General features: G+C 39.5%; 1 protein-coding gene across 2 annotated transcripts; it reads left to right on the top strand.

Annotated features, from left to right (window-relative positions):
* Positions 1-1,365: 1,365 nt before the first annotated feature.
* On the top strand, positions 1,366-10,896 carry LOC120517744 (myelomonocytic growth factor-like). 2 transcript variants are annotated; one of them, XM_039740205.1, is made up of 5 exons: positions 1,366-1,443; positions 1,871-2,055; positions 8,872-8,973; positions 10,404-10,547; positions 10,644-10,896. In XM_039740205.1, the coding sequence occupies exons 1-5, from the start codon at positions 1,416-1,418 to the stop codon at positions 10,803-10,805; spliced, it is 621 nt and encodes a 206-aa protein (XP_039596139.1). In that variant the 5' UTR covers positions 1,366-1,415; the 3' UTR covers positions 10,806-10,896. The 2 variants fall into 2 exon arrangements, with proteins under 2 accessions (XP_039596139.1, XP_039596140.1); XM_039740206.1 differs by lacking the exon at positions 1,366-1,443 and adding an exon at positions 1,697-1,783.
* Positions 10,897-13,227: the final 2,331 nt, after the last annotated feature.

Here is a 13,227-nt window from a genome sequence, read left to right as displayed (position 1 = left end):
GACTTCAGGTCACCTGTCTGTCTGCAAAACAACCTAATTGAGGCAACTATTTTTACTGGCAGTGGCTCAGGGGAGAGAGTTTTTATTCCTCGCATCCCCATAATACCCTCTGATCTCCCATTTCAATTCAAACGCCTCCAATTTCCAGTTAGGCTCTGCTTCACAATGACAATTAATAAGTCTTAGGGACAGACCCTACAAAAGGTTGACATTGATTTGAGGCAAAATTGCTTTTCACATGGCCAACTGTACGTTGCATGCTCAAGAGTAAGCTCAGTACATAGCTTGGTCATATTACAACCGGAGGGGCGAACTGACAACCCGGTATACAAAGAGATCATTAACAAATAATTATTGGTATATGTTCCCTCAGTTTAAAAAGGTTTACTTTTCTTCTTAATAAAAATTTTAAGGCAGTACTTCACCGCTGTGAAGCGCGGGTATTTTGCTAGTATATATATATAAAATCCATCGTCTGTCTGTATGTCTGTCCGCTTTCATGAGAGAACTACAGATTTAGATCAGATTTTCTTCTATAATTTGCTTGAACATTCTGGTTGATTTTTGTGATTTCTCTCACTGTGTTAAGTATCATAGTTCACTTACGGCACCAATTTATTCATGCTAATCCGAGATGGAAGCTGCGGGCCGAGGGAGAGGGGAAGTGTGACGTCAGGAGTAGGGAGCCAGGCAGGGCGCACCTCACTCACACGCCAGCCTCCGTTCATGTCAGTCTATCTCTACGTTTTGGAGTGTATCTTGCCTCTGCTTAGCTAGCAATACCTGTTTGTTTATTTATATATATATATATATATATATACATATATATATATATATATAGGAAGAAGGATGGATGGAAAGATGGGCTAATCACAAGAAGAAGCCAGAATGATAAAAGGAGAGTGGAGTTCGAAATGAAGTAAAGGAGAAACAGGACTTTGAAAAATCTGAAGATACACACCTCCAAACACATTCACGCTTCGTGCCAGCTACTTTGAGTTTAAAATCTTTACTTTTTTTTTTTTTTGTACTGTTGTAATCACGGAGGTGAATGAGCAACAAGGGAAGTAAATGACTGAGCAAAATGGAGCGCCTTCAGTAAAGGGACAAATGCAAAACCCACAAGGATAAAATATGCCCAATTTTAAAGAAAACAAAAGTTCAAGACAGATGACTGTGCTCCAGGATGAACCAGAGCATTGTGGAGGGTGGCCAGTGCCAAAAAAAAATCAGCACAAATCAGATGATCATAGTGTGGCTTACACAAACCACGCCCTTCGACGTTTCCACAATTTCATCACTTTTTGTTGGCTCTATAAAAGTGGCCATGAGCAGCTCTGATCGATTTACACTGATAGGACTTTCTGCCCTAAAGTCTATCCCCGGCACTACCTTCCAAACCAGCGTGACGCCACATGCACGTCAGGATGGACCCCGCCTACTGTAAGTGCTGTGCTTTTACTGCGCAAACTTCTTATCATTTTATGCCTTTTTTCTTCAGGCTCCTCAGATTTCACATAAACAAAGCTATTTATAATGTGAGCAAATAAAGCCTGCCGCTCAGACTCTTAAATTGTTCTTTGGAATGGGAAGCATTGAAGGCTCTGCTTAAATGTCTGAAAAGTTGACAGCAGTAGCTTTGACTTGTAATGGGGGAAGGAGGTGCATGCTCACTGTCTTTTAAGGGCCATGCATACAGTAGCAGCTTTACTTGGCACTTAGGTGCCAGTGGTGCACATTCGCATTCTATACACTTAACCTTCATTCTGAGGAGATGCAAAAGGTAAAAATCTCTCACCATGCCAGCTGTCGACATTCTAATCATGCAGGTCTGCTTGCTAATTTGCTAAACTTCTGCTCACCCCTCCAGGCATTATTCTTTGCACATGGTTCACTATTTGGACAAGAATGCAGGCACAGGCAGCAGCTCTTCCAGAATTTTCTGGTGAGGTGAGCTCATCTGCGGAGCACCCAGAATTTCAGAAATTTTTGATAAACAGCCGGAGGTTAACGGACAAGATCCAGAAAGAGATCAAAGTCATCCAAAGGAGTTTGGTAAGTACCAGGAGCCGCTGGCTTCTTTATATTCTATAAGGCATGAATGAAAACCCATTAGCCAAATGTGCCGCTGCAGAAAGATAAATATGTATAAGCACGCAATGTATCACCAGATGCCTCAAGGTTCATTTATAGTGCTGAGCCAGTTAAAGTGCAGTGACAGAGAGTACAGCAAGGACAGAAAACTGGGACACAAGAGACCATCTTCAACTCAACTGGTGTGTATATATATATATATATATATATATATACATATACGCACACACACACACACATACATTGGATTGGATTTACTTTATTGTCACTCTAACCATACAACAAGGAGTGCACAGCTGAATGAAATTATGTTTCTCTAGGCTAAATGTATGAACACAAACAAATTGACAAAAGCATGTTATATTGCAACGGACAGATATAATAGACAGCATAAACAGACAGAATATGCGTATAGTCCAATGGACACATTAGTGAATACTTGTAAAGTGTTAAAGTGATAAAAAACATTAACATAATGCACAGACAGAACAGCAGTTTAGGAGATGTGAGTTTCTGAATATATCTGTTCAGTCTGTGTGTGTGTGTGTGTGTGTTCAGGAATTTAACAGTCCCAGTAGGTCAGCATATGTTGTGTGTTGCTTGTGGGAGCTGAGTAGTCTGATAGCCCTTGGGAAGAGACTCCCCCTTGAGTCTGGCAGTTTTGCACCGCATACTGTGGTAGTGTTTGCCAGAGGACAAAAATTTGAACAGTCCATGGGCTGGGTGTGTGAGGGTCTCTGACTATCTTAGTGGCTCTCCTAAGGCAACATGACAAGTACAGATCTTGTGTAGATGGGAGGGCGGTTCTGATGATTTCTTCTGCAGTCTTCTCCACTCTCTGGAGGGACGCCTGATCTGAAACGGTGCAGCTGCTATACCAGACTGTGAGGCTGCTGGTCAAGATGCTGTCTATAGTGTCTCTGTAGGACAAGAGGGAGGAGGGTTTACTCTCCTCATCTGTCGCAGAAAGTGAAGGCATTGCTGTGCTTCTTTGACAAGGGAGGTGGAGTTTGTATTCCATGTCATGCACCCCCAGGGACCTGGTGCTTCTTTCTGATTCCACAGTGATGCCATGGATTATAAGTGGAGTATATGCCTTATATTTCCTTCCGAAGTCTACAATGATTTCCTTCATCTTGTTGACATTCAGTGACAGGTTGTTGTCACACTAGACAGTGAGTTGCTTCACTTCCTTTCTGTAGGCTTAGTCATCATTGTTGCTGATGAGGCCCACCACCATTGTGTTATCTGTGAATTTGATAATAAGATCCGAGTCATGCGTTGTATGACAGCTGTGAGTCATTAAAGTGAAGAACAGAGAGCTCAGAACACAGCGCCATGGGAGACCCCAGTGTTCATGGTGATGGTCTCAGAGATGTTTTTTCTAACACGTATTGCATGGGGTCTGTCTGTGAGGAAGTCCAATATCCACTTGCATAATAGGGTGCTGATGCCCAGTGGGTCAATCTTACTTATCAAGTGCTGGGGGTTAAATGTATTAAAAGCAGAGCTAAAGTCAATAAAGCACAGCTGCACATAACTGTTCTTATTTTCCAAATCGGCCATAGTCAGATGGAGTGCTGCATCAGCAATGGAGCAGTTGGAGTGGTACGCAAACTAAAGTGGATCAAACGTTGCAGGGAGTTTGGATGTTATATGGTTCTTAACCAGACTTTCAAAACACCTCATCATGATGGGACTGAGAGCTATAGGGCGATAGTCATTGAGCGTTGATACTGGTGACTTCTTTGGCACTGGTATGATAGTAGTGGCCTTGAAGCACAGAGGTATGAAGGCTTGCCTCAGTGAGGCATTTTAATTAATTAATTTAATTAATTCATCATCCAGGCCAGGTGCGGCTTTCATTTTTGTTGTATTGTTCTATTCTTCAAACCAGCTGAAGTAGGTGTTAAGTACTGAGGAAATCAATATTGTCATCACAGAGTGGTGGAGGAGACCTGTAGCCTGTGATTAACTGTATGCTTTGCCACAGGCACTTGGGATATTTTGAATCAGTGAAGTAACCCTAGATTTTCTGTCCATAAGCACACTTTGCTGCTCTCATGTCCTGATTCAGGTTGGCTTGTGCAGATCTAAGTGCATTTTTGTCTCCAGACTTGAAGGCAGCATTATGTGTTTTCAGAATTGCATAAATACATACATACATACATACATACATACATACATACATACATACATACATACATACATACATACATACATACATACTTGTACATAGTACATGAAGTGCCATACACTTGTGACCTACAAACAAGCAGTGGAGTAAGCAGGTGTAGAAAATAGATGAGGTAATAAATGAATACATTAAAATTCTGATATATAGATAGATAGATAGATAGATAGATAGATAGATAGATAGATTGATGAGAAAGGCACTATAGAATAGATAGATAGATAGATAGATAGATAGATAGATAGATAGATAGATAGATAGATAGATAGATGTGAAAGGCACTATATAATAGATTGTTAGATGTGGAAGATTTTGTATGATAGATCGATACAAAGTGCTTTATTTTTAGTTTACTTTATTTGTCCCAAGAGGAAAATTTAGTTTTTTACAGAAGCTTATGAAATATTATAATAAACAACAACAACCCCCTGAAGCACACACGAGAATTTTATATATATATATATATATATATATATATATATATATATATATATATATATATATATATATATAAAACAACCTTCGGCTCTGGCTACTGATAGGTGGGCAACCCCAGTGAGGCACTATAAAAAGTGTATTGCTGTAGGAATGAAGGAGCCCCAGTAGCGTATATTGACATTTTATACAGTGCATGTTTTCTGATTATGTTTTGGTCTTCAATTTTGGGTTTATATTGTATTTATTTTAATCATATTTGTCAGTTCTTCAGTCATTTTTTAATCCATGAGGTCCAATGCGCAGCCCCAGACAGCGTGCCACTCCACTATTGGGCCCACTCACCCTGGGTATACTGACTTTTCTCCTGGGTGCTCCTGATTTCTGCTTGTATCCCACAGATGCAAGTGTTGGATTAAATGGCAACTCTAAACTGGCCAGTGATTGAGTTTTTGTGCCTGCCTTGTGCTAAGTGCTTCTGCACTGCTGCACTTGCCTTTAATACGCATGTAATCCTGTAGAGGAAAAAGTGGTTTCAAAACTGTGGAAGGATGGATAAATGTATGAATACAGTAATATCTCCATAAAGTATTTTGTATTATTAACTCAAATCTGTAATTTTTATTAGCCACCTAGTAGGCCTGTCATGTCTCCAGGGCCGTTGTAAAGCTCATAAAACCACCAGCTGTACAATGCACCAAACCGCAGATATTGACAAAATTGCTGGGTAAACTTTCCAACTTTAACACAAGCTTTAAATTTGGGTTGTACTCGTCATTCAGTTTTGTGTTTTGACTTGTTCCTAACCACAGAAACATAATTAAAAGACACTTTTTCATTAGAATGACTTCACTTTTCAGTGCTCTGCATTTTGTCACCGGGCCGACTAATCAAACAAGTTAAGCACACAAGTAAGGCCATGCCATTAATATTAATGTTAATATACACACAGACAATGCATCTGATATTTCAGTAATGCTACACCCAACATTAAAATGTTGTCAAACTGAAAGACACCAAATTAATTAAAAATGTCTTTCTTAAAGTTTAATAATAATAATAATTTTAAATAAATTAATATGCTTACTTGCCTCTGCTCCTGGAGTTTTTCTTACAACTTTTTTACAATTTGATCCTGTAAATATAATAAAAAGCATATTATTGCCATTGTTACATATAGATATATACTGTATACTGTATAGTTTTATATAGATATGATATATATATACTATACATATATGCATATACTGTATATACAGTATATATGTGAACATGCATACATATATAAGTATACATGCATATACAGTATATACATATAAATATATATATATATATAAATATACATGAACATATGTTTTCTTATTGCTCAATTCACTATTATAGTTTAGAAGAGTTCGGAGCAGCTTAAGCCATTAAGTTGCTCTGCCCTGCACCCTCACACCTGTCATATCCGGAAATCATTTCCTCTGAACACTTCACTAAAGTGTTGACTCACAGCAGTGATTTTTGTTTTTTTTAAATACTCATGTGAAAAATTATATTTTAAACAGTGATGTGTCATATAAGCAAGAGTCATGGGGGCCTGCAGTTCTGCCAGATTCACACAAAGCTCACTGAAAAGACAACATTTCCTCCCAGCTGGAGAACCTCCTTTTGAAAATCCTATCAACAATCACATCTTAGCGTGCAGATTTGCACCCCTAAAGCAGCAGGGCCAAGGCTGTGTTCCTAAGTGAATTGTACCAAACAGACACGACCTACACAACTCGTTTCCCATGCAACACCAGTGGAGCCTCCCCGCCTAGAAAGAGTGTGGACTTCCTCTGCTCTGCTCCTTTGAGGAGGTTGTTGTCTTACATTATATGTCTGTGATAACACCTGATTACACTATGGTTAAGTTTAGGTTTGGAGGAAGGGTATCTGACTCAAGTCAAGTAAACCAGGTGACAAAAACCTGCAATCCAATTGGCTGTCCAGTGGAGCTACTGAATCGCAAAGCTGTGGAAATCTGCAGCTGGACCATCTCCGACCTCGCCCCTTTCACTTTACGCTCCTTGTTTGACTCTGTTCTAATAGGTCAATGTTGTCAGGTGGTTAGGGTACTCGATTGTAAAGTTCAAGGTTACAGGTTAATTCCTTCACAAAGTGATCTTGCATGAGTGAGTCACATTGCATGCAGTCACAATATGGAAATAACTGCCCTGCAATATACTTGAAAAAAGTGTCCAAGTGTTATATAAACTACAAGTCCCCACCACTGATGGCAAGTGCCCCTGAATGAGATACTCAAAACGCCACTGTATGGAAGCATCTGTTGTGCAGTTTTCTACAGACTAGCTAAAACGGTGTCATTTCTGCGCCGACTTTGCCTGCTTACACTCAAGCAGAGCTCAAGAGACTGTGTAATTGAAAAGCTTATGAGCTAAAACTGTTAGGAAACATATGAGGATTTGAATTGTATGATGTTACAAAATTAATCAATAAAATAAAAATATGCAGCAAACAGTACACCCGCAATCTATTGGTGACTGTAAAAACTACCAAACGTAAATAACTCGAGCAGAAAGAGGAGGGTGACAGGACAAATTTAACAGGGGGAAGTAGATTTTGACAGGAAGGCCAATGCCTGATTACAGTACAAACAATGCCCTCATTATTTTTGGTTCATGAAAAATATGCCTAAGAGTGCAAAAGCAACAGATTGCAGTAACCAACTTTTGTTTTTCATTTGCTTTTAAATATTTAATTATGAACATTTGGTACATTGTATATGTATACAACAGTTAAAATAATATAACTATTATTATAACAGTTCTTTTGTGTATTTGAAGAGGTTGTTGCATTCTGTGAAATGCTAAATTTTCTCTTGGAACAAACAAAGTAGTATCTATTTATCTATCTTTTATATAGTGCCTTTCATATCTATCTATCATGGAGCACACTTCATATCTATCTAGTGTATAGCACATTTGGTATCTACCTATCTATATATTAGATAGTGCACTTCATATCTATTTTCCTAACTATCTAACTGACTACCATATAGTGCCTTTCTCATCATTTAGCTACATTATATGCCATCTTTCTGGTCTAGGTCTCTATCTATAATATAGCACACTTCATATCAATCTATCTACAATATATAGTGACTTTCACATCTATCCATCTAACTGTCTATCCTTCTATTTACCATATACCATTTGTTTTTATCTACCTTATCTATCTGTCTATCATTTAATTTTACTTTATATAGTGCCCTATCTATCTATCTATCTATCTATCTATCTATCTATCTATCTATCTATCTATCTATCTATCTATCTATCTATCTATCTATCTATCTATCATTTAATTTTACTTTATATACCGCTCTATCTATCTATAGACTTCATATCTTCATACATGAGGCCACACATTGGGTGCTATTAATTGTGTTACTATGTTCACATGGCAGTTCTCTCAGTGTAATGTAGAAAAAAATTACATAACATAAAACACTATGACCTGTTTTGTCCATTTCAGGGTCTTGCAGAGCTGAGTATGGTGGGACTAGGCACAAAGCAAGAATCCTTCACAGAGCCCAATCACATGGGGCCATTTTAGTTGTAGTAGTAGCAGAAGCATCACTAATTAACTGAACCTCTTTTGGGATGTGGGAGAAAAATCCATACAGAATGGATAAAAAGCACAAACTCCACACAGACAAAACAACAGATATGCCACCATATAGAAGCAGATAACAATCATATTTTTGACAAGCAGATTACTTTGAATTCATTATTGCAAGCTATACCTTGTCCTGAAAGAGTGCAAGACCTAGTCACCCCTCTGCGTTTCAAATATAGGTGTGGCACCAGCTACAATGATCCCTCACACAACCAATGTGGATGTACAGCATGGGGTGTTCATACTGGCGGTACAGGTGTCATTGTCTATGTGGTCTGCAATCCGAATTTGACCTTTGTCTTCAAATGCCATCCCAGAGGCTGCTATTACTATTAAATAGAAACTGCCATCTCCAAAAATAGGCTATAACATGCTAGGCCTGTGTGACTGGCTCACAACACAAACCAATGTAAAAAAAATTACAGTATCTGGTGGTATGTCCAGCAGCAACGGGTCTAACTGATCTTTTCTGCTCTATACAGGTTCACAGCCAATATGAAGAGGAGAAGTTGGCATTCATGGAAGTCAGACTGCAGATCCCTAAGGTGCACTTAAAAGAGTGCATGTCTCGAGCTTTCCACTTGGTGAGTTTTCCACTTCAGTATGCCCTCCACTGGTTCTGCTTTACCATCTCAGACTAATGTTTGGCACTGATAGTGACGTGGCAGATCTAGACAGAGAGCTGTCACACAGTTATAGTGACAAATAAAAAAAGACATCTGCATGGATGTTTGTGGAGTTTGCATCTTGTCCCTGTGTCTGCATTGGTTCCCTTCCAAAGACATGCGAGCTACGTGATTTGGTGCTGCTGAATTTGAGCCTGATGTGCGTGGGTTCAACCTGTCCAGGGCTTGTTCCTACCTTGTTCCTAATGATTGCTGGGATGGGCTCCAGCTGTACTGTGTCATGAATTTCTTTTAAAGAAAAACTCTGAAACCACTCTAAAAAAGATCAGATATTGTATAACGCACAGTAGATGACATAGAGTAACTCAGTGTGTTTAAACATCTGACTGAGAAGGAAGCTGTTAGTCCATCCAACCAATGAATTAAGTCTGTGTTTTATATGCTATCTTTGACCGGGACTGCATCCTTTAGACAATTTGGTACAAGATGCTGCACTCATGAAAAACGCCAGTCAATGCATTGTTACAAGGCAATGTGACCTCTAGTGGCTGAACTATTAGACATTTTAGAGCAAGGTTACCTGATCACACCACACCAATGATGCCCTGTGTGATCCTGGGAGAGGTACATCCATCATCTGCAATGGTGTAACTAGAATTTAGTGGGCCCTAGTGCAAAAAAAAAAATTAAATAAATACATTAGGCCTCCATATGCAAAATTAAAGTCAATCAAAAAAACAACGATCTTCAATGAGATTTGTCTAACATATAAGAAAGGTCAATGGTCATACTTAAATTCTATGGAGTTGTGAGAATAGGAACACCACTACCCTTTTTGTTCTGATGTCAAGTAGACAAGCATGTTAACAAGAAAGCCTTGAAGTCACTGTGGGCTCCCAAGGTTGTAACTGCCTCACCACCAGCTCCTCCTGTAAGTGCTCAGTAATGCAAATTTAAAGCTCCTGAGGATGCCATTCTCCATTGACTGCCCACTTCTATGGGTTTATCTGAGCTTTTTGAAATGCTCCAAAATGTATTTGCACCACCCATCTGTTTCTTTCACCTGCTTTTCTATTACTCATTTCAATTAATAAACACACAGATTTGTTTAAAAAGACAGCAAACAAACACAGGGTACAAAGCTGGAACAAACCCTACATTGCAGGGTGAACACACACACAGACACACACCAAACACACACTAGGGCCAATTTAGCAACATCAGTCCACCTAACCTGCGTGTCTTTGGACTTGGGAGGAAACCCAGACATGGAAACTAAAACAGGGATGATCTGGGACATGAACCCTGGCACCAAGGCATCAACATGTCCCCAACTTCAAAATGCAGAAATGCCTTTATTCATGTATGAAATGTCATTACTCTCTCAGGAAACCTGTCTGGGAAGGGCAAAGGCTGGCCTGCAGATGTTCCTGGACCACCTCCCTATAGTGCAGAAGCAGTCATCGGAAACCCAAGAGGTGGAAACTTTGAAAGCAGACCTCAGGGACCTTCTTAATGCCTTTAGCCAGCAGGTAAGAAAAGAAGATCCTGGGATGGACTGTGATGGCACCCTCATCCACCTGTCCCACTGTCCCCTGCTAACCTGAATGTCTATTTGCTTTCTGCAGGTGACCATCCACTCCCTACCCCAGATTGAATATCCTCATCAGCCAGTGCCCACGTTTTCCAATCAGTTTGATGAACAGATTGGCACTCACATCATCCTCAATTATATGACCCGCTTTATGAATGACATGTACCGCAGTCTACGGAGCCTCATAAGGAGCTAATGGGATCGCGCCAGACTGGAATTTTAGAGACATAGTAACATCTGATTTGAGATGTTTCTTCATACTGTGTATGGCTCATAACTTATTTATGATTCATAATTTATTTGTTGGAACAGCAGTGAATTTAAATGCACAGCTATATTTATATTTCTATTTATTTTAATATTCATAGGAAGAACAATGCAAGTTAGATGTGAATATTTGTTAAGAGGTTTCTCGGAATCTCTGCTGTCTGCTGAGTGACATTACTCATGTCACAGTTATCGGATGTGTTGTAAATGGAACTATTTATACCCATGAGAGAGAAAGCATGTAAATTAATTATGGCATTAGGCATCTTGGGTGGCATGTTGGTACAGTACTTAAGGCCTACTGCACCACATCTCCAAGTGCTGCCCAGGTCCCAGAATAGAGCTGACCAAGTCACTATCTGTGTAGCATTTGAACATTCTCCCTGTGTCCCTGTGGGTTTTTCACCCATGCTAATTAGGTGAGTGAGTGATTTGAAATTGTCCTAGTCTGAATGAGTGTGTCCTGACTTATTCAAGTTCTGTTCTTGCCTTGAAGCTGATGCTGCTGCTGGGGTCTAAATGCTAAATCAAGCATGGGGATTCTCCTATGAGCTTATGGAATGCTTTTACAATCACCTCCAGTTTCTGGAATAATCTAATTATAAGTGTGTGAATGTATAGTAGATAGCTTGGCTGCAATGTTGTTTTTTTTTTTTATGCTGCTGTCTCAAGGACCCAGTGTCATGCATTTGAATCCCATGCATGGTTGTTCTCAGAGTGTCTCCTCGCAGTGTGGCACTCCTCCAACATCCCACAGATTAATTGGTAATTCCAAATTGGCCCTGTATGGCAGCACATCAGCTGATCCTTTGACAGACTTGCCATTCCTAGCTGGCCTCAGATGCTGCTGGAATTGGACTAAATGGGATGAGAATGGCATATAATGTGTGTATGTCTGTGTGACATGCTTAACACTACATCTAATTTGTGGTGAGCTGCATCGGTCTACCGTTTATACAAATCTGCACCAATTGATGCTTATTAGGAAGTTGGCACTCTGAGAATGCTTTTCAAAAGCCAATGCTGCTGGTTAATCTCAGAGTCTCAAAAACTAAACATAAGGGAATGTATATATTTTTTTAAATGCAGAAAAAAAGTTTTTACATTTATTTTTATAAATATTTATTAGTAACTTTGATATTTATATTACAAGAGGACTGTATTTTTATAAAGAGACATTTTGTAAACTTTTATATCACAAGGATGCCAAGTCGATCTCCACCACTGATCCCCTATGTAAAAAGCATTAGGAATGGTGTGCACTTTGGAAGTGCACTATATAAAATCTAAATGCTACTCCTCTGTGCATAGTCCTGGGAGGCATCAGCCTTGATAGACAACGGGGGAATATTCAAGGATACACGTTTATATCGTGGATACTATGGCATCACTGATTTTGGACATTTTCATATTTAATACAAGGAAGTTTTTTTTTTTTGTTCTTTATTTTGCTTTATACAATTTCTTGTATTAGGAAATTTGTTAGTTTTTTGCATACCCCTTGGGGTCGGAGCGCAGGGTCAGCCATTGTACAGCGCCCCTGGAGCAACTACAGGTTAAGGGTCTTGCTCACGGGCCCAGCAGGGTAGGATCTCTTTTGGCAGTGACGGGGATTCGAACCAGCAACCTTCTGAATACCAGCATAGATCCTTAGCCACAGAGCTGTTATGCCTAAAATTTTAAAGCTTGTTAAAATGTTGGAAGCCTTTAAAAAATAGTGGAGGCTGGGTAATTGTGGACTTGTAATGTTTAATATATGAACAAAGATGTTTGCAAAATGACCTTGCTGTTTGTTGCTTTCAGCTGCTTCATTCTCCACCACTGACTCTGTCTGTGTTATCATGATTTAGGTCTGTGGTCAGATAGTTCAAATATGGCAACTATTGTTTGTGGTGTAAATACAGCTTTTAAGGTAAAGGTAACCACACAATGTACTCCACACATCATAACAATAGAAAACGGCTCCACTCTGTAACACTACTTCAGGTGGTGGTGCTCATTGTTTTATGGCTCAATGTTATGAGGGCAGGCCCCTCTATTAGTTAGTGACTGGGCAGGAAAGAGATATACACTGAGCACTAGGACCAGAATAAGTTCAACCTTTTATTTCCACCATCTTCTCTGTGTAACACCTCCTTGTACCCTGTCACGAGCCAAAGACATCCCTTAATTAACGGCACAACAGCAAGAGTGAAATAAAATCGATGCGGGCAGCACGATGGCGCAGTCGTGGTGCTGCTGTCTCAAGGAAGGTCCTCTTTGCATAACTTTGCATGTTCTCCCTGTGTCTAAGTGGGTTTCCTCCCAACAATCCAAAGACATGCAGGTTAAGTGAATTAGCGATTCCAAAT

Source organism: Polypterus senegalus, chromosome 17 (assembly GCF_016835505.1).
Source record: "Polypterus senegalus isolate Bchr_013 chromosome 17, ASM1683550v1, whole genome shotgun sequence".
NCBI lineage: Eukaryota > Metazoa > Chordata > Cladistia > Polypteriformes > Polypteridae > Polypterus > Polypterus senegalus.
The sequence above is the reverse complement of the archived record's forward strand: the minus strand, read 5'-3'. Positions and strand labels throughout refer to the sequence as shown.